General features: G+C 38.3%; 1 protein-coding gene across 1 annotated transcript in view; it reads right to left on the bottom strand.

Moving 5' to 3' along the window:
* Positions 1–22,091, bottom strand: part of LOC139945735 (kinetochore-associated protein 1-like) — a 62,066-nt gene that overhangs the window by 38,901 nt on the left and 1,074 nt on the right. Inside the window, exons 2-23 of the mRNA XM_071943115.1 lie at positions 21,851–21,995; positions 21,121–21,241; positions 20,416–20,531; positions 19,219–19,294; positions 18,755–18,835; positions 16,588–16,622; positions 16,337–16,447; positions 14,363–14,450; positions 14,108–14,172; positions 12,769–12,887; positions 11,558–11,717; positions 9,964–10,146; positions 8,947–9,162; positions 7,615–7,689; positions 6,658–6,719; positions 5,575–5,683; positions 4,629–4,781; positions 2,920–2,976; positions 2,430–2,546; positions 1,609–1,671; positions 1,086–1,214; positions 204–347 (exon numbers count right to left, since the gene is read on the bottom strand). Of these exons, the coding sequence (XP_071799216.1) occupies positions 204–347; positions 1,086–1,214; positions 1,609–1,671; positions 2,430–2,546; positions 2,920–2,976; positions 4,629–4,781; positions 5,575–5,683; positions 6,658–6,719; positions 7,615–7,689; positions 8,947–9,162; positions 9,964–10,146; positions 11,558–11,717; positions 12,769–12,887; positions 14,108–14,172; positions 14,363–14,450; positions 16,337–16,447; positions 16,588–16,622; positions 18,755–18,835; positions 19,219–19,294; positions 20,416–20,531; positions 21,121–21,241; positions 21,851–21,976 (2,406 nt within the window). The 5' untranslated portion in view covers positions 21,977–21,995. The remainder of the gene's footprint in view (positions 1–203; positions 348–1,085; positions 1,215–1,608; positions 1,672–2,429; positions 2,547–2,919; positions 2,977–4,628; positions 4,782–5,574; positions 5,684–6,657; positions 6,720–7,614; positions 7,690–8,946; positions 9,163–9,963; positions 10,147–11,557; positions 11,718–12,768; positions 12,888–14,107; positions 14,173–14,362; positions 14,451–16,336; positions 16,448–16,587; positions 16,623–18,754; positions 18,836–19,218; positions 19,295–20,415; positions 20,532–21,120; positions 21,242–21,850; positions 21,996–22,091) is intronic.

Below are 22,091 nucleotides of genomic sequence, written 5' to 3'. Positions count from 1 at the left end.
AGGGATAATAAATCATTGGTTGAAGGAAAATCACATTCAACTTTCAGTCCTCTTGTTTTGAGAAAAACTTTTTGACATTAAGGCATAGTGTTTTTTAAAAGATTACACTTGGTCCAATCAACAAGTAATCCAAAAAACATTTTGTACAAATTATATTGTGCAATGGACACTGTTGGTTTTATGTTATAGGAGTATGAACTGACCTGTATATAATGCAGCAGTAACTTATCTCCATTCAGGTTGTGTTCTTGAATGTAAGGTTGGACCAGTTTTGTTATCGTGCCAGGAATTAGTTCCGGAGCTGCGACGCGATCAAGCATCCGAAACACCAAGGTGCTGGTCGTCTCCTGGTAAATAAGGGGAATAAGTGATCAATTCTTGGAAATCAAAACCCTATTTCATAGTCATAGAGATTCCCCACTTATTGTCAAATATAGAGCTGAGAAGGTAATGGTGTAACCCCTTAGAGTTTACATAAAGAAGAAGAGACAATTCAAAGAACAGTTTAAAGCCATTGGACACTTTCGGTAAACAGTATTATCCAAGGCCTACACTTCGTGTACCACAACTTATATATAAAATAATAAACCTGTGAAAGTTTAGGCTCAATCGGTCAATGGAGTCGGGAGAAAATAACGGGAAAACCCACTCTTGTTTCTGCACGTTTTGCCGTGTCATGACATGTGTTTAAAATAAATCTGTAAGTCTCGAAGTAAAGCATTTCATGGAATAATATTTCAAGAGAAGTCTTTCACCATTACCTTCTGTAAACCCTGTAAGTTATTTGTGAACTTTTTTTTTTTCTGTATCGAAAGTGTCCAATGGCTTTAAGTATACAAGTGATGACTAGGGACATAAATGATGATCAAGTTACTACAATATTTGCACAATATAACATTTCTATGGAGTACACTACCTTATTAAGTGATGAAAAGGGGCCAAAGAAGGTGCTTTAAATACAGGTTGAAGGTGCTTGCTAAAATGGTCACCCACTCGACCTTAAAGGCATTGCCTTGAACCATTAAATCAAGAAGATAATAGTAGTAGTACAATGTAGTAGTAGAAAGTACTAAATTATGAAATACCTGTGAGTAGTCTGCCAGTGATAGTTTGCATTGATACTTTGTATGTAGTCTCAATAGCTCCTTCAGATGTTTAATCAAGTCTTGTAGTTTACACACAGCCTCTGTACAGTCAAACTCTGCATTGATCACCTATAGAAAAAAAAAGTCAATAAGTAGGAAACTCTTTGGCACATTATCAAGCAGGGAATGGTTTCTACAATTTTCTCTGGAAAGAGGTTCTAAGCAAATAATTGTTGATCTATGCATATTTGTTTTACTCTACACTGATAGTGATAAAAACTGAAGACTCCAGTCTCCATTCAAACAATTTTGTTTGAACAAAATTATTGGCTTGGTTATTATCACTTCAAATCAAAGAGCATTACCATCTAAAAACTCAGAAAAGACAAAAATTCCCCTTTTCCCATGCATGAAGAAAGTTATCAAGACTAGCAATCATGTTACTGCAAAATAACAATCAGCGGTCAAGATTTAATCGCTTTGAAGTTACAATCTCTGTGAGTAAAACAAAATCTGTACTTACCTCTTTCTCATCAAGATCATCCTCAGTGAGTTTCTTGGAGTTACCCGCAGAGAGGTTGCACACCTGAAGGATAATAAGAAATTAGTACAAACTTAATCAAGTATGTCAACAGATTGTTGGACTTCTAGACAACTCTTAGAGTCTCAGCATAACACAGCAACAATAAGACATTCAGTTTTGTCAACTACAAAAACCACGTGTTCCTGAGTAAAGCCATTAAATTGTGAGTGAATGTTGATGTCGTTTCAACTTTTCGTTTGAACTGGTAGTCAAGGTCAATGGGTCCCGCACTGTGTAGCGATTGTTATTTTTTTGAAGACAGTTACAACGATATATAAATCGGACATTTGAATTTACTAGTAACAGCTAATTCCTATTATCCACAGAGTGCAAAGCTAAAAACATCATGAGCATCGTCAGAGAATTAAAGGAACACGTTGCCTTGGATCGGTCGAGTTGGTCTTTCAAAAGCGTTTGTAACCGGTTTTTTAATAAAATGCATATGGGTAGAAAGATGTTGTAAAAGTAGAATACAATGATCCACACAAACATGCCTCCAAATTGCACGGTTTTCCTTTTACCTCGTCGACTAACACGGTCGGCCATCAAATTTTTGACTCCCATAAATTGCCGACCGTGTTAGTTCGCACAGTAAAAGGAAAACCACGCAATTTCGAGGTAAACTTGTGTGGATCATTGTATTCTACTTTTAAAACATCTTTCCAACCATATGCATTTTATAAAAAACGGTTACAAACGCTTTTTATAGACCAACTCGTCCGATCCAAGGCATCGTGTTCCCTTTAAGTCTTGCGTTTTACCTCTGTAGAGAATTGTGCTGGAGTCGCAAGCTGTCGGCCACATGCTGAAGATGACTTATGCTGGCTTGCATTGAAGAAGAGGTTAGCAAACTCCAGAGAGTTACCAGGCCAGCTCATCTAAAAGGGAAAACAACAATCTTGGACTTAAAATTGGGTGAGGAACTTTGAAAATAATACGGTCTACAAAACACCTTGAAGAGGGTGTGTGGAGACAGCACAAGCTTGCTGGAGAAACAGGCCTGAAATTACACAGATGCCAAGACGAGGGCCATGGCTTCTGTTGCCCCTGGTCTTGGCCTTGGTGCCCCTTTAAAAGTTTCCCATAAACTTTCCAAAGAAAGTTTCCTTGTGAAATGAAAACGGCCCTGCCCTCCGAAATAAATGAAATTCCAGGCCTGGAGAAACCATAGAGTTTTTAAGGATTTGTTAATTGTAAACTTTGCAGCAGGCTAGTTATGAAAGAACATCACAACAAAGAGACAAATCATACCTTCTCTGATATCTCCATATTTCTGGCTCTTTCTTCCATCCAGCATGCAAGAAATTTCTGCAGAGTAGAACATAATAAAGAAAGTCATGCTACACCCATAAGGGAAACTGACTGGGTTAGTTTTATAAGTAGTTTTGAATTTGAACATAGGGTTGGTAGAGCACCGGTACGTTTATCTGGAGCTTTTTGGTTCAAGTCTCGCTAAAGTTTATTTTTCTTTGTTCAAACCCAAACATCATGAAGACATTCTACAACCTTGTGTTTTTCGGCAAATGCATGGAAATTTTGGCGATTATTGGTAAGAAATTCAAAAACGGAATCTCACAACAAATAAAAAAAAGATATCTGGTCACTGATTGCATAAATCACTCAAATCTCTCGATCCCAACATAACTGAATCAGTGAAAGACTACCAAAGTTGTGTCAGTGTGGAGGATGGCTGATGGTTGGAATTCAGGGTGCAAACTGTCTCAGGATGATGAAACGATGATCCAGCAAAGAAGTATGCTGTAATCTTGTAGGGCCCAAGTTCTCGGCTCTGAGTACCTTTGAACTCTGTGCTTACAATCACCATTCTCCGCTTTCTGTGCAAGCGGCAAATTTCTGCGCTAGTAAGTGAAGACGGTCACTCTAGTGCTGGCCGAATATTGAAATTTGGTGTTCGGTTAACCGCTTGCCAACTACCCAAAATTAACCAGATATTCTAATATATTTTCCCGCCAATAGAGGGCGGATTATTATTAGTTTAAGACAGCGTCACTCGATTCATTCATAAAAATAACTGGATCTAAATTAAAGATGGCGAAGTGCTTTTTCTTTTGATATGGTGGTTGACTCTACGTGAAGAGTTAATCTTTGAACAATACGTCAGAAATGTCATTGTTTTTAACTCTTTATGGAGGTGAGCATAGTTAAATATTTATTTTATGCTGTCTTAATTGAAGCTTCATAAGGATTCAGACAAAACATTCCTATCAGTCGTCGCCCGACGATCGGGATATTATAGGAATCCGGTTTCTTATTTGTAGTTAGAGGACTAACCGTTATTTTAAAAGGTATCCGCAAAAACGTCATTCGGGGTTACAGTTAGGAAAAAGCTTTTTGCTATTAACCGGATATTCACATTACCCGCCCAGGCCTACCTAGTTATGTGGAGTACGCATGTGCACAAGCAAAAATTTCCCGTGGTTTTCCTCCCTAAAACTAAAAATCACTTCCTTGTCTTTTCTCTATTGGGTTCAGTGATTAAGTTCACTTTTCTGAGAACCCTTAGCTTCGCAACCAAAATAAATAAAGTGAAATGAAAGAGGCATGATAGTTAATAATAATAATAACAGTATTTATAAAGCGCCAAATTGCCAAAGGATACAAGGCGCTGAGAAGGAAAGAAGAGGGAAAAGACAGAACAAAGATAAAGACGACCAGCTACGAAGAGGCAAAAAGGTGGGTTTTGAGAGCACGTTGGAAGGCTGTGACACTGTTTGAGCTTCTGGTTAGGGTAGGTAGAGAATTCCATAGTCGGGGAGCAGCAATTGAAAATGCCCTATCACCTGCAGGTTAATGGGTTTTGTGAACTGAAAGGGATTTACCAGAAGAAGAGCGAAGAGAGTAAGAGGATGTCTGGAGTGAAAGGAGAGAGGAGAGGTAATCCGGGGGCACAGTGATTGAGGGATTTATATGTGTGGACCACATAAGTTTGACTGCCTTACCTTGCCTACAGGAAACCTATGGATGACAAATGGGATGAGGTCTTCTCTAAGCCAAGGTATGATCTCAGCTGAGGGTGTACTCTCAGGTATAGAGGTCAGAATCGATTCCAGAATCTCTTCACCACCAGATGTGAAGTTACTTTCAATATTTGCCTGTGAAATAAAAACAGTTTGTTATCAGATATTAATGAAAAGAAAAAAAACCACCCATGTCGCACCATGGTCACACAAAGTTGTGTGCTTTCAGATGCTTGATTTCGAGACCTCAAATTCTAAATCTGAGGTCTTGAAATCAAATTCGTGGAAAATTACTTCTTTCTCAAAAACTACGTCACTTCAGAGGGAGCTGTTTCTCACAATGTTTTATACTATCAACCTCTCCCCATTACTCGTAATCTAAAAGATTTATGATAATAATTATTTTGAGTAATTACCAATAGTGTCCACAGCCTTTAAGATGCTTGATTTCGAGACCTCAAATTCTAAATCTGAGGTCTTGAAATCAAATTCGTGGAAAATTACTTCTTTCTCAAAAACTACGTCACTTCAGAGGGAGCTGTTTCTCACAATGTTTTATACTATCAACCTCTCCCCATTACTCGTAATCTAAAAGGTTTTATGATAATAATTATTTTGAGTAATTACCAATAGTGTCCACAGCCTTTAAGTGGTAATTTTAAGGCTTATGGCAATCCTCTTTGCAATCAAATAACTCCTGGGCCCAATTTCATAAAGCTGTTAAGTGAAAAATGCAGCTTAGCTTGTTTCTTTGCTAAGCAGAAAATGAGTAGGACAATAGTTGCAACAATGTCAACTTTGTGGAATCTTGGCTGTTAAACTGTTTTTTCTCAACAAGTGTTTTTCTGTGCTTAGCAAGTGTTTGTGCTTACAGGCTTCATGAAATTGGGCCTTGATGAGTTGTAATTAGAGAGTTCAGCCAGCTTACCTTGTGTCTTCGCCAGACGACTACCGCCTTAGCTATATGTCCCATGGATAACCAATGGAGTAATTCCTGAAGCATGTCAGCATGAAGAAATTGATCCCAATGCCTGCCACTGTGTATTACAACAACCAACACACATCAACTTCTGGTTCCAAACCTTGTAAATAGGCTTCCTCATTTCTTTTCAGCTTGATTTTTTGCAACAATGCTGAAGTCATTTTTGAAGTATAAATTTCATGTCTTGCGTACTCACAGTTTTCTGGCCACTGCAAGTTATTTCTCGATTATGCATTACAAACTAATTAATTTTGGCAGCATCCCCTTCATTTTGTAAAAAACTATTTTTGCATTTTATACCTTGAGTCCTTTTGGTTGGTAAGCAGTTTGCAACATCTAATTATATTTCCTCATTTTGTAGTAGATACAGAATGTGCATTTTAAGAGAAGGTATTCGTTTGGCAATCACTCTTAAAATTAACAGCAGTAAAAACTTTGTGACGAGGATTGTGTATTTCTATTAGGGATTATTCTTCCCACATAGACATACTCGCACTTGATTTACAGTAATCTAAAAAAAATTTAAAACCTGTTGAGACAAAAGTTAGTTTGATTGTATAAATTTACATTCATAAATACTTAAGACAGTTTTGCTATTCCTATTGGTGGAAAGCGCATCACGTGGGGGTGTTTAAACCTTTGGTAATGACCAGTAAAAAGTGTTGAAACATGGGCATGACACGCGAGCTTGCACCTGTGCTTATAAGACAGTTTCTTCATTCCTATTGATCGACAGTTGTGCCTCATCACGCGATACGCGCATTGCGCACAGCAATCTCCTTATAAGGAGTTGTTGACCATTTCATAGCTGGAGGGGTGTTGTGCTGAAAGTAATCATTGACAATTTACCTCGACTTCGTCTCGGTAAAATTATCAAGAACCAGGCCTCGGCGGGTTTAAACCACTAGTTGAAAACCTCTTCACCACACATTGATTCCCTTAATTGTAAAGAATTAAAACAATCAAACGGTTCTAAAAACCCAAGGTATACTTTGCCTTTAAATGACATGTTTATGACTTGTAACACACCTGAAATTCTGGTATCCAAAGACCATTTGATATGTTCCTAGTCGATGAAGTACTTCCAAGACCTGCAGGTAAACAAACAAACAAACAAATGCAATGTATTTTATAAAGTAAACCATAATTGCCATAAACCTGTAACAGAAATTATGAAAGTGAAAAGAACTCAGGAGAGCTGAAGGTAGGAATTGATATTACTCTTAAAGCCATTGGACACTTTTGGAACAGATTTTCACAGATTTACAAATAACTTACAGGGTTTACAGAAGGTAATGGTGAAAGACTTCTCTTGAAATATTATTCCATGAAAACTTTACATTTTGAGAAGACATAAAAACAATATAAATTGTTGATATCGAGAACTACGGATTTATTTTAAACACATGTCATGACACGGTGAAACGTGCGAAAACAAGATGGGTTTTTCCCGTTATTTTCTCCCGACTCCTATGACCAATTGAGCCTAAATTTTCACAGGTTTCTTATTTTATATATAAGTTTTGATACACGAAGGGTGGACCTTGGACAATACTTTTTATCGAAAGTGTCCAACGGATTTAAAACAGTCTAGATTGTAGAATGAAGGGAAACATGCACCAGGCAGGGAGTTCAAAAGAGATGCAGTATATGGAATAAAGCTGTTGGAATGGCGCCTTGGGTCATAAAGTTTAGTTAATGCTAAAAAGACAGATGAGATCAATCTTCGCTGACACTCTCTCTAAACTTTGTAAAGACCCGGGAAGTTTTCTCTAATTTTGATTTAGGTCGTGTACCAAAACTTCTGAATCAGAAATCATTTTGAGCTACACGCCCTTCAGTCTCGTGTATTTTTGTCCCAAATTAAAGCCCTGAGTGCATTGTTTTCCTTAGTTTCAAAAAAATATTTGCAAACTAATTAAAATGTAAGAACAAATCCTGAAAACAAGAATAATCCTGAGCAAATCTCAGGCACGATCTACTCACCCTTGTCATCAGTTTAGAAACTGCCTGATTCTCAGTTTCAATGGTTGCTGGTTCGGAGGATATCTGCTTTAAAAGCTTCAATAAAAAATCAATATTAAAATCACAGTTACAACCCAACGTTATCAGTCATACAAATAAATTAGTGTAAGCCTACATGTAGACTACTCAACACTTCTGTAAAGAGACAGATTCAATTATTTATTGCGCATAGTACTTGACCAATAAAGAAATATGATTGTTATGAGTCTATTTCAATCTGAAGAACCAATGCATTTCTGGGGACTTGTTTGAGTAACTTTATGTACTTTATTTATCTATTTCCAGGCAAACAGAACATAAAAAGAATAGGCAATAAAAATATGACTACACAGAGAACAAGCCTGCGGATAACCAAAAAGCGAAAATAATACTATCTAAAGGCGATCCAGACAATAAAAATAACAAAGGAACAAAAGGGCACAAGGACAAAAACGTCATAAAAATTGCACATCAAATACCATATCAAATAGAAATATGTATAAAAACTATAGAAAGTACATTAAATTTTGTAAAAAAAATTAAAAAAATTAATAGATCAACCAGAAGACCACGCATCCTCGCTCCTTTCAAAAAAATAAACACTTGATATTTTGTTTACTTATTTCCTTTTTAACCCAATCAAAATAGCACACCAGCGTGACTCGAACTAGAGTCACAGACCAGTAGTGGAGGCGAGGAATTATACCAGCACCCTTACCTGACCACCATTATATGCACACAAAGAATTGCAAAATCTACTTTTCTCAAAAAGGAAGTTTAAAGTGAATGGAACTACTGATAGATAAAAAACAGCCCCCAAAACAACATTAAAAGAACTGATTCCTCTCTTTTTCTTAACTACATAAAAACAAATATGAGAGCAAATATTCCCACATGAGTGTTGCACATAGAAATAGAACCTGGAGAATGCTGAGTGTCTCATTGTGCGTGCCGTTTCGTTGTGAGACCATTGCTATGGACACATACGCCATTTTTGTTACGCGTTTATGGATGGCAAAATATTTTGCCATACAATTTTGCCATACAATGACATCATCATTAACCAATGAACACACTAGAAACGTTCAATGTGCGCTGACATCACAATAGCCATGTGCGCGTCTCATGCAGTGATCATTTCGCCATACATGAGTACCCAAGTATCGCGCGGTATCGATACGCTGCGTCCACAGACAACACAGAGGGTGGCCGAGCTCAGCGTTCTCCGGGTTCTATTTCTATGGTGCTGCATGAGTTAGTCCCTACTGCAGCACCTTCATAAAATCAAAATGCAACATTCCTGACACTACTCACCCTCTTACGAGCGTAGCTGACTAGCTCGAACATTTCCTCAAAGGTTGGTTGAGTAGCTTGGATACATTTCTCTGTCACAAAGGTTTCATCTTGGATATGATCTAGACATTCAATCAGCTGTGTAGTCAGTGACGCTGCGTCAGGGTCTTGATGTAGGGATACAGTCCAGGGAGACGACTTCTCTAGAAGAGTACCGGCTTTGACTTTGAACACCAACTGCGGTGAGGAATTATTCACATTTATTACACTGATTCAAAACTAACTGGAAAAAAACTTTTGAAAACCAGTAAATGTTTTGCCACAAACCAAGGAAATAGCAACATGGGTTTGGGTTTGATACTGTTATTGTGTTTTATCTTCATAATTCAGTCAGGATAAAACAAAACTTTGATAAACAAGAGAATGATATAGCATGGGTTGGGTTCCAGTGTTGTGTTTTATTCTGAATGTCTGGTCGATAACAAAAAAAATGTGTATCCTTCTTGATGTATTTTTTGACCATGTGTGCTATAAATCATCAGACTGGCTAAATGGGCTGCTCTCTTTAAACTCAAACCAAGAAAAAAAGATACATGAATTGGGTGTGTTACTGTTTTACGCTAAAATATTCGGTCAATTATGAATTTGTTCCGTTTTGACTTGGAAATCTTGGAATCTTGTATTGATTGTACTTGTGGGCTACAAATCACCAGCTGAACTAAATTGGTTGCCCTCTATTAACAGGGTTATAATCAAGCAATAGACAAAAAATAATTACCTAATTTATATATAAGTAAACTGGAAAAGTAGTAAGATTATTTTGTGTGGTTATTCTTTCTCAATACAGATTTGATACTTTATGAATGCAACAAAGGCAACTACCTCCATGCCCCTGTCATCGCCTTGGCGTCCCTTAGAATGTTACAACAGAAATTTTCCTCACAGAGGTCCTTTGATTAGAAACAAAAAAACCTTCCCTTGCCCAATTTGCCCTTACAAGAACAAAGTATCCAGCCTATCAACAGTCGTAGCACCAACCTCTTCATCCAGTTTAAAGAGCTGAGCAAAGTTCTGAGCCTCTTCAAACTTCTGCTTGTGAAGGAGACGATGGAATCTAGTCTCAGGAAGCGCTTCTGTCAGACAGCGGACTCGTAGAGTAGAGATCACCTCACTGGGTACTTCATCATCATCATACGCACCTTCTATCAGGAAAATGGTCTCCTATTGCAAAATAATCATACACACAAATGGGTTAAAGGCCTGACGTTTTGACCCGTCTTTTTCTCATTTTAGCCTTAGTGAAAGAGTACCAGCATTCTACCTCAGCCGTGGTCTGCTGGCCCATTGCCATTAAAATATGAGAGGCCCAGTCAAAATGTGTCCGTTGGTCCAGCCTAGTTCAGTGTTATAAAGTAATAAACCACAGGTGAGACTGATTGGGTAAGTTTGAAGTAGTTTGGGTTTGCACTAAGAAAAGTTGATAGGAGCGGGACTTAAACCAAAGACCTTCGGATTAACGTACCACTGCTCTACCAACTTTACTATCCAGTGATATGTCAAAAGAATAATGTTTAAACCCATTACTATAGACCTTTATCACGCTGTCACCATCTTAGTCGTGTTCCCTGTTTCCAATAACAGTAAATGAATGCTAACATTCGTTGAGAGTGGCCCCAGACTATTATTTCGTCAAGCCTCAGTTTGGTTACAATGAGTTGGAATGGAGTAAAATCAAAATGACCACACCGTGATTAAGGTCTATTGGTAAACGCTCCTGCCTAACTGGCCTTTGCCACAAAACTACACAAGAAACTGAGTAGATAACTGGTAGCTCACAATACACAAGCCAGCAGTACAAACAGAAGAAAACCAACTGGAATGTGTGGTACTTTATGGCTTTCTGTAGGAGGGTCATCTTAGACAAAACATTCACGATAAATTTCCCTGCAAACATTGTCTGATTTGTTTCCTAGGAATTGTTTTCTAAAGATTTGTAATTGTAAGTATCACACATTTTACTTGATCGATGATATATTTTTGTCCGAAATACACAAAGAAGAAAATAGCATTTGAAGACTTTAATTGTTGTGTTGTCATTCAGCCTTTGAGAAAGACTCTGATAGGGTAGAAACGCCAGGCCATTAACTAATGTTTGCATTTATACTTTATGAAGACAGTGGACACCATTAGTAATTGTCAAAGACTAGCCTTCACAGTTGGTGTATCTCATCATATGCACAAAATAACAAGCCTGTGAAAATTTGAGCTCAATCGGTTGTCGAAGTTGCGAGATGATAATGAAAGAAAAAACACCCTTGTTACACAAAGTTGTGTGTGTTTAGATGCTTGATTTCGAGACCTCAAATTCTAAACATGAGGTCTCGAAATCAATTTCATGGACAATTACTCCTTTCACGAAAACTATGTCACTTCAGAAGGAGCCGTTTCTCACAATGTTTTATACTATCAACCTCTCCCCATTACTCGTTACCAATAAAGAATTTATGCTAATAATTATTTTGAGTAATTACCAATAGTGTCCACTGCCTTTAAGTCATTTTGGTTGGTAAGCAGTTTGCAACAGCTATTGTTTTTGCTCATTAACCCCTATCAGGATTGAGTATTTACCAACCTGGTTGGGTAGAACTTCAGCCAGTGTAGAGAAACCACATACAGTCAGTGTGTAGGTGCATTGAAACCCAGGCAAAGTGAACACCTTCAAGTAGCAGTCTGGGTCGGGTCTAGTCAAGACTACTAACTGGAACTGGGCTTGTTGCTCAGACTTTGACGTACTGTTGAACATAAACAGGACAGACAATTAACAAAGGAATGGTAATTATATTTAAATAGTTCCTTGGATCTGAAAGCTCAGTGATTTTAAAATTTCACACCCCAAAAAAATCTCCGGAGGAATACAAAAATCTGTCCAAAATACTTTCAGGGTCTACAAATTTGCATTTGAAGACCATCAAAATCAATGCAGCTTATTTTGATGGCTGCAATTAAATTAAACATGTAAATGAAGTTTGTCCATTTCATATTTACTAAAACTTTATCACCTAATGTGATGAAATGTTTAGATGAACGATGTGATAATTGCAAACTTGAGAAAAGGAATGAATTCACTTTTCAAAACCAGTGATGTGTCGTACCTGTTCGATCTAGTTTAGAGTTATTCATCACCACAGTGTATTATTAAAATGGGTTCAGTTAACAAAAGTAATTCAATTACAATTTCCTGTTAAAGGCAGTGGACACTACTGGTAATTACTCAAAATAATGTTTAGCATAAAACCTTTCTTGGTGACGAGTAATGGGGAGAGGTTGATGGTATAAAAGATTGTGGGAAACGGCTCCCTCCGAAGTGCCATAGTTTTCGAGAAAGAAGTGATTTTCCACGAATTTGATTTCGAGACCTCAAGTTTACAACTTGAGGTCTCGAAATCAACCAACTAAGTGTACACAACTTCGTGTGACAAGGTTTTTTTTTTCTTTCATTATTATCTCGCAAATCTGATGACCGATTGAGCTCAAATTTTCACAGGTTTGTTATTTTATGCATATGTTGAGATACACCAACTGTGAAGGCTAGTCTTTGACAATTACCAATAGTGTCCACTGCCTTTAAACATCTATAGTTTCTTCATTGTGTGCTTGGAATCTCAGGAATTCTTTAGAGGATTTTGTTACGGGGTACTTCTGTACAAGAGAAAATAAGTGTGTTAAAGTATATGGGAACATTGGGGGTACTTCTTCCACTAGATCAAGCATGGTATGTATTGCCTGGTCAGACTGGGACTACGTTTGGTGACCTCCGTGGTATGATTTGGTTCAAGTAGTTACCTGTTCTTGTCGCTAGTGTTGACTGAGTTGACGTTGACCAGGAGAAAGTCTTGCACTTGAACATCTGGCCAAAAGGCTACCATTAGAAGTGACTGCAAATCCCAAGCACTCAGTGTATACTGCAAAATATAAATTGAATAAGACTTGAAATGTACACGATTTCTTCAGACACTATGTGATGGTTTGAGGGTAGGCAGTCGATATTAGCTCCCTGAGGTATTCGAAGTTGACAAATGCTACATTTGCTTACTTTACCTCATACTTCTCTAGTTCGGCACAGCATTGAGCTTAATGCATCGTATTTTTGCATAGGCGTTCTGTCACTTTTGTTGCGCCGTAGTTTCAATTTGCTTGAGAGGTGGATTATAACAGCTCCTTTAAATGTCTTATTGTCCATGATGGATTAGATGTCTGTGGTGGTAACGTGTTCCAGTCTTTAATAACTGTTTTGAGTATGAATGAATTTACCCCCAGAAGTGATTGAAAGTGCCCTCACGCAGTCAAATATATGGCGAATTTTATAAACCTATATGCACCAAACATTGATTTGTTAAAAAATAGGTTACCAGCCAAACTTTCATGAAGTTTACACCGTGCCACTGGTTCCATACTCATGCTTTGCTAAGCACACAAATTTGTGAAGCAGTGTTTTCTACTCAACAGCTCTATTTAATGGGGCCCTGGTGGCTAGAACATAAAAACCCTCCAACTCTCAGTAAAATTTGCCAGCGAGTTGACTGACCATTCAGCAGCAAGTAGGGCCTTGTATGTGTGGCACCTGTTCAAAAAGCTTGGTACAGTGTAATGTGTAGATAATGCATTGATCACGTTACAAGTAAATTATCAAGAACCAGACCTCAGCGGGTTTAAACCACTAGTTGAAAACCGATTCAACACACTTTGATTCCCATTCATAAATACCTTTTCGGTCAAAAACATCATCACTTTTTGGTCAAAAATTCAAATAAATGCAAAAATTATAATTGTTAAATGATTTCTTTCAACAGAACACCCCTCCAGCTATGAAATGGTAGAGCCCTCCGCTTCCCTCGCGTAAACAACTCCTTATAAGGGAATGCTGTGGGCGTCGCGCATATCGCGTGATGTGGCACAACTGTTTCAGCCGTTGCTCTCGACCAATAGGAACGAAGAAACTGTCTTATAAGAACAGGTGCAAGGTAGCGTGTCACGCTCATGAATTAACACTTTTTACCGGTCATTAACAAAAGGTTTATGCACACCCACGTGACGCGCTCTCCACCAATAGTAGTAGAGAAACTGTCTGGGGTATTTATGAATTAACTATAAATGTCAATTCTACTCCTCAATATTTACTTACACTGTCGTCAAGCAGGAACAGAAATCGGTTGTCTCCACTTACTCGGCACTTAACAACTCCTCTACCTACAATACATAAATCAAAATTTGTAATTTCAATTTAGTTTATCTAAAGATATTAAGACACTGTCTAGAAAATGTCTATCTAGGTGTCTGTTGGTATGCAATGCAGTTTGGTTGCCTCCAAACTGCCTGTAAAATTGTCCATAACGTCAAAAGGATTTCAATATCAAAGACATGATGCTTAGGAACTTACCATCGAAGAAGCTTGTGTTAATCTGCCTGACTAGCTCTGTTGTCTTATTAGTTTGTGACCATACAGCAACGCTGGCCTCTCCGTAACCCTGGACGAACAACCCAAAGTCAGTCAAATTTTAGTAAAGTGTTTGAACTTCTGCTATTTAAAGGGAAGGTAAACGTTTGGTAATTACTCAAAACAAATATTAACTTAAAAACTGACTTGGTAACGAGCATTGGAGAGCTGTTGGTAGTATAAAACATTGTGGGAAACGACTCCCACTGAAGTAATGTAGTTTTTGAGAAAGATGTATTTTCTCACTAAAATAATAAAAGACTTCTAGCTAGAAATCTTTTATTCCTATCTGAAAGCACACAATTCGTCCAACAAGGGTGTTTTTTCTTTCATCATTTTCTCGCAACTTCGATGACCGATTGAGCCCAAATTTTCACAGGCTTGTTATTTTATGCTTAAAATTGGGATACACCAAGTGAGAAGACTGGTCTTTGACAATTACCAAACATGTACCTTCCCTTTAAGGGGAAAAATACTCCAGTTATTCTTAGAAACTAACCTCATTTGTAGGAAGTGTTTATTGCAAAAAGGACAAGTAAGGAGAATACAATTAAAAATTCTAAAAATGATTGGAAAATCTAAATTATTTCTTGAGGTCTTTGCTCTGTTTAAGCATACGTCTTGTGGAATGCCATCTAGGTGAAAGCAGACCTACCAATTTAATACATTGCTCTTAATGTCAAAAAGCACCGAATATTGAAACAAAATCGGTACAGTTTGTGTTAACAGAGTGTATGGTGGCCAAAGAAAAAATTACCAGAGTGTGACTCAAACCAACCCAGTCAGTTTCCCTTGAAGTTTAAAATATGTAAAGTGTGGTGAAGACAGAGTAGACGAGAAGCAACTAAAGAGTTTCAACATTAAGGTAAAGAGTGTCTTGTTCATGGTAGTACTAGGTGTAATTAATGTCCTGTATTAAACTACTATTTTGACTTAACCCATACGTGAATAAGTGATTAATAAAAACTTGAGAGTATAATCATCATCACTTGGAGCTGAGAAGCTGAATTGTGAAGGACAAGGCTATGTGTTGGAGTTGCTGGCACACAAGGTTGCCTTTGTATTGGCAGCCAGCTACATCGACCCATCTGATCATGGAGCACAGCCAGAAAGTGTTTGATTTTTCAAAAGGGAGGAAAACGGGGGGGAAAAAACCTTGTGACATCGGCTAGAACAAAGGCACAACCCTTGTCACATAATGGCTTAAAGGCAGTGGACACTATTGGTAATAACACAAAATAATTATCAGCCTAAAACCTCACTTGGGAACGAGTAACGGGGAGAGGTTGATAGTATATATCATTGTGAGAAATGGCTCCCTCTGAAGTGACGTAGTTTTCCAGAAAGAAGTAATTTTCCACGAATTTGATTTCGAGACCTCAAGTTGAGGTCTTGAAATCAAGCATCTGAAAGCACACAACTTCATGTGACAAGGGTGTTTTTTCTTTCATTGTTATCTCTCAAATTCGACAACCGATTGAGCTCAAATTTTCACAGGTTTGTGATTTTATGCACATGTTGAGATACACTAACTGTGAAGACTAGTCTTCGACAATTACCAATAGTGTCCACTGTCTTTAACCAGGAATCGAAGAGAGTGTTTTTTTTTTTAAGAACTAGTCATCCATACCACCCGAATAAGCACCGTATGGTCAAATTCTCCTGCAAAACTTGAGTAGGATTTGAACACCCGGTTCCTGGCCTCAGGTCACCAGGCACCCTCGGTAATCAACTGGTTAAGGCATTAACTGTAGAATGCAGGACCGCATGAGTTTGAAATACACCTGTAGGTTTTTACCTGCAGGTCTCCAAAAGCATGGAGTGCAAAGCGCTCATCAAGAAATATTGGAAGAATAAAACAAAAAGATCTTGCTAGATATCCCTGAATAATGTTGTGGGGTAGATTCAGAAACTTACACATGTGATGATGAGATTCTTTTTCATGCAAGTTGCTGTTGTGAAGAAGCAGACACCCTCAGTGTGGACCTCTCTTGTATCCACACTCTCCATGCGAATACTCGCTTGCAGCTAAAATAAGGAAGAGAGAAAGAGAGAAAACTCACGTTTGAAAAAAAGTCGGGCCATCTTTGCTCTTCAACATAAAAAATTTAAAAAATGTTTATCGAAATCTTGTTACTGCACTTCTCTTAAATAAAGGCTTGACGTACCTCTTTTGCCAACTGCAAATCTCTTGCTTCTATCGCTGTAACAAACAAATACAAAATCGATGTTAACATGGAAATTATTTGAATCGTTTAGTCTTCCACTAATTATTTGACAAACAGGTAATTTTAATTTAAAGATTTTGAAATAAGTCATTCCCAAAACTGCGTCTCTTTGGAAATCAAGCATACAGGCCCAACTCTTCATGGGGCTGTGAAAGCAATTGCCTCCATACCCCTGGGCCCAATTTTATAGAGCTGCTTAAACTAAAAATATGTTTAAGCTAAACAAATCCTTGCTTAGTAAAAACCAGATTACAGGCCAAGACTCCACTTAAATGTTATGTTAAGAAAACAACAGCTAAATACCAGTCACAAGCAATGTATATGGCATGGAAATTTGGCCAGTAGCATGTGTAAAATAAGCAAGCTATTTTCATGCTTAAGCAATTTTGGTGCTTAAGCAGCTCTATGAAATTAGGCCCTGGTCAATGCCTTGGTGCCCATTGAAATATTGCAACAGAAATTGACATTTCCCTTGTAGAGGTGCCTTTCCCAGCCCTGAATATATTTATATAATATTGGATGGCTTTGAGGGGGATACAAGAATATATTGTCTTAGCGAGTGCAATATATTCTTGTACCCCCCCCCCCAAAAAGCCATCCAATATTATTATTATTATTATTATTTATATCAGGCTGAGGACTTGATCAAAGCACTACCTCAATGATGAAAGCAACACTATTTTGGCTCACCTGATTCCAGATTTTCAAATTCAACGTTATTGTGTTTTTTTCTGACACAACATCCAAGTTTCAAAACTCGTTGGAATTTGTTGGAAGATTTGTTTTTCCGTCAGGTAAAAGCTCTCAGAACATGCAAGTCACTGCTTGTTTTGCTTTCAAGGTATTTTCTGCGTCTTTGTTCTTTAAAAGTTCTTCAAAATCCTCATCGGAAACCGAAGCGAATCTCGCGCCGCTAGTAGAAGCAGCCATTGTTGTTGAGTATTATGTGCAGCTTCGTTCACTGGTTAACAACAGAGAGGGTGCGCTCTTGACTATATGGGAACCAGTAAACTTGTAAAAATGCCGGGATGGAGCAATATTGAAGCAAAATTGCTCCATTCGGGAACTTTTACTGACACAATATTGCTGTCACCCACGTACTTTTTACAAAAGTATTCAAAACGCTTATATATTTTTGCCTCTGGAAGCATGATATAAATAATAATACATTATATTATATACAAGGAAGGATAATCAGTTGATATTAAACGGAGGTACTTAATTTTGTTGTTGTTGATCAAATTGACTTGCTTAAAGCCAACCTTCAATTATGGCATAAGGCCTTGGCAGATAGCATACAGGGCCAAGTTTCATGGTACTGCTAATCACATAATTCTGCGTTTACATCATCCTGAAATGTGCTTAATTCTATAAGGTACAACCACAGATTTCAGCAATTAAGTTGTGGCAGGGCCCAGCTGTCGATTTCACAAAGAGTCAGGACTCGTCTTATCTCGAGTTAGGACGAGTAACTCGTCCTAACTTAGGGATTAATCTTAAGGTCTTCATGCTACAGTGCATGGTTGGGACTCGTCCTAAGATTAGTCTTAAGTTAGGAAGAGTTTTGTGAAATCGACGGCTGAACTTTTAAAAGTGATGTACCACAAATTGTATTAGACAATTCGAGCCTCCAGCGTATTTAATCATTGATCCAAATTAGAGTGTGCATTTTTTTTTCCACTACAAGGTAAAGAGTCTGAATACCCAAGAGAGATTCACATAATCTATTGACCCCTGGGAGACGTGGAATGTACCTCCACATAATGTGCGTCTACCATTCCACCATTTTGGGGTCAGCTTCTTTATGTAAATTTCTCTCATCATTTTCTCGCAACTTCGATGACCAATTTAGCTCAAATTTTCACAGGCTTGTTATTTTATGCTTATGTTGGGATACACCAAGTGAGAAGACTGGTCTTTGACAATTATCTTCCCAATAAGTGCACTGTGTGTCGTGCAAGGGGTTTATTGCCATAAAGGTGTAGAGAAGAATCGTGAACATGTTCTGTATCTTCTGTGAGGTCTAACTTATGAATGTCCAGAAGGGTAACTACATGACACATTAGCAGGGGGGCATCCTCCATTATGAGGACTGATTGCTCCATACCTTCATTCAATTTCTCCAGATTGATGTTTGAAAATCGGATGAGTTGACCATCAGAGGACAGGATGAGAAGATCATGCACAGCTGTGGGTGGTGAAGTAATAATAAATAACTTGTAAAACCAGACAATTTGAGAGTGTCGGATAGTTATGATACATGTTGCTGCCAAACCAGGGACTCCCTCTGAAGATATAGTTTTCGAGAAAGAAGTTATTTTCCTTGAATTTGATTTCGAGACCTCAGATTTAGAATTTGAGGTCTCGAAATCAAGCATCTGAAAGCACACAACTTCGTGTGACAAGAGTGTTTTTTGTTCATTATTATCTTGCAACTTCAAGCTCAAATTTTCACAGGTTTGTTATTTTATGCATTATGTTAAGATACACCAAGTGAGAAGACTGGTCTTTGACAATTACCAATAGTGTCCAGTGTCTTTAAATGATCAGCACAAAAAGTTAACTCTGTACCTGGAATTTTACTCGGTGAGAACACCACTTGAAGAAAACATTTAGTGTTGTCCATTTCTGTTCTAGATTTCAGCACCTTAGAATAAAATAATACAAATATTAACGCCAAAACCAAACACAAACATCAACGACAAGACAAACAGAAGAAAAATGTAAGTGCAATTTTAAAGGGCAACAAGTACATAAATGTTTTTTGGGAAAAAAATTAACTCACACCCTCAAGTTTGTAAAACCCAGTAAATTTTCAAATATAAATAAATCAGCAATTTTTCTTGTGGCTACCAATCATAATCTTTAAAAAAGAATTCTCAGTATGAAGTTTTCCCTGTGTTTAGACCTGTGGACTAGTTGTTTAAAATATTTGTCACGATGATAACTTTCTGGCTCTCTCCGTGAATCTCACGACACTGGCAATGATCTCGCAAGACTGCTGGCCCCCACTCTCACGACACTGGCAATGATCTCGCAAGACTGCTGGCCCCCACGAGATGACTGCTCATTCGGAAGTAGTCAAGAGCCAGCAGTCTCAGGTGAGAGTGTGCCCTTTTCCTTGCTCCTGACATTGTTCTAAGGGCTGCTGAGATCATCTTCTTAGCTTACAGGCTTTATGAAACTGTCTCCTGGGACGGGTGGCAATCTCAGGCCTGTTACTTCAGGGAGGCAATGAAGGTGATTGCCTCCATACCGCCTTAGTCATTGCCTTGGTGCGCTTGAGATGACTGCTCATGCGGGGGTAGTCAAGAGCCAGCAGTCTCAGGTGAGAGTATGTCCTTTTCCTTGCTCCTGACATTGTTCTAAGGGCTGCTGAGATCATCTTCTTAGCTTACAGGCTTTATGAAACTGTCTCCTGGGACGGGTGGCAATCTCAGGCCTGATACCTCAGGGAGGCAACAAAGGTGATTGCCTCCATACCCCCTTGGTCATTGCCTTGGTGCCCTTGAAATGCTGCAGTAGAAATTTACAATTTTCTCATAGAGTGCCCTTTACCAAGAAGAAAATGCCTAGGTGCCCTTTAAAAAACGAAACATACAGGCTTGACAGAATGTATACAAAGCTAGTGAGGCTGTGTCTGAATTAGGGCTATGGCTACGCCTACGACTGGATCGCTGCAGCATCATGTGCTGAAGTATAGGACGTCATTAGCAACACCCTTAGCTAAAGTCGTAGCCATAGCCGTCACTTCGGAAAAGGTCTTACCTTTGAGAAGAGAATTTGTTTGAGCTCTACATCCACAAAGTGGATGGAACCGCTTCTCTCTGCAACTACAAGGAAGAGTGAATCCTGACTCCAAGCTACTACGTCCACATCAGATTCTACAGTCAAGAATAAAACATGGAATTAGTATAATTGAAGATTCCCAGAGGAAAACTAGTGTGCCCCTTCAAGACAGAAACTAAATGCCTGAACTTCTGAACAAATTCCTAGATAAATGCAAAAAACCTGAAATCATGAAGCAAATGGTAACAAATCACAGGCTAACAAACTTCCTCTTTCACAATACAGTATGTTCTCTGATACATCAGATAAGCACTGATGAAAAATTCTGCAACTTGCATTTTTCTTAAAATGGTGTTAAGCCCGGTTAACACTTGAACGTGAATGCTAATGCGATACAAATTTAAACGTCACATGGCTGTTTCCGCTGCAAATGCTTCGCAAAGCACATTCAACTAAATGTAAGTTATTCGTTGTGAGTTTGCCCCAAATTTGTATCGCATTTGCGTACGCAGGAAGTATGAACTGGGCTTTATTGTGTTTAAAAATTTTTTGATTCACCCATTATAAGCCCAGTTGACATATTTACTTAAAATGTCGTTGATTGGAGAAGATTTGTTGAGGTACATGTAGGGTTTGTCTGGCCCTCCAGTCTTCTTGATACATGTAGGAGAGTAGCAAGCTTACCAAAACTCAGTGTACTGATGAACTTCTGGCATACTTCATCAAACAGTGAGACCTGACAGCCAGCAGCAACGCAGAATCCTTCAGGGGCACTTGTTGCATAGACATCCGGGTTGTGAAATACCTGCAGAAAGATGTAGTATTAAAATTGTTACAAATTCTTAGTTACAACTCCTCTTTAATCCCAATGCTATCTAGATCATGGGCTTACCCTTAAAACACGAGCTTGGTGTACATTGCCCAGTTAAAACTCGCTATGGGCTAGTAAACACCACCTCTCAACTTGCCCCGTGGGCTACTAAAACTGTGGAACCTACATGTACTTGTTTATAATGGTCATATGACTCATATTTCTTCCTATTTTCAGATAGTACTTCTTTAATATGTGTACCTGTAATTCCTTTTAGAGTGTTTGAAAGTTGAACTTCATTTGACCATTGATTAGCTACCAATAGAACACCAGAAAGATACATTGATGACAATACTGTATTAAAAAATCTGGGCTATACTAAAAGTTCATAGAGGCAAGTAAAATGCAAAATTTATTAGCCAAGCGGACCGCTTTTAAACAAAAAGCTGAAGTATAAGGCTCACGCATTGATGGCGTCCTAATCTTGCAGGTACATGTAACATAATTCGCTGAAAAGATGAAGATGTACGCCCAAGCACAAGTTAGGCCAATTGGCTACCTTCTTTTGAGGCGAGTTAATTTCTAGGGAGGGTCTAGGCTTACTTCTCCTCTGGGTGAGATGGTGGCTAGGGTGTCAACTTGGAAGAGGGAAGTTCCTGACTCTTGACGAGGTCCAAAGTTTGCTGTTTCCTCCCCTCCAATGTCTGCTTCTACATCGTCCCAAGACATGACTGACTGAAGGCTGTGTCTGAAATTACATTGAGAATCAGATGAATGGTAATGGACCTTTCCCATGAAATATGCTAATAAAATTCATGCATGCGTACAGACCCTATTGGTTGGC

Source organism: Asterias amurensis, chromosome 1 (assembly GCF_032118995.1).
Source record: "Asterias amurensis chromosome 1, ASM3211899v1".
NCBI lineage: Eukaryota > Metazoa > Echinodermata > Asteroidea > Forcipulatida > Asteriidae > Asterias > Asterias amurensis.
The sequence above is the reverse complement of the archived record's forward strand: the minus strand, read 5'-3'. Positions and strand labels throughout refer to the sequence as shown.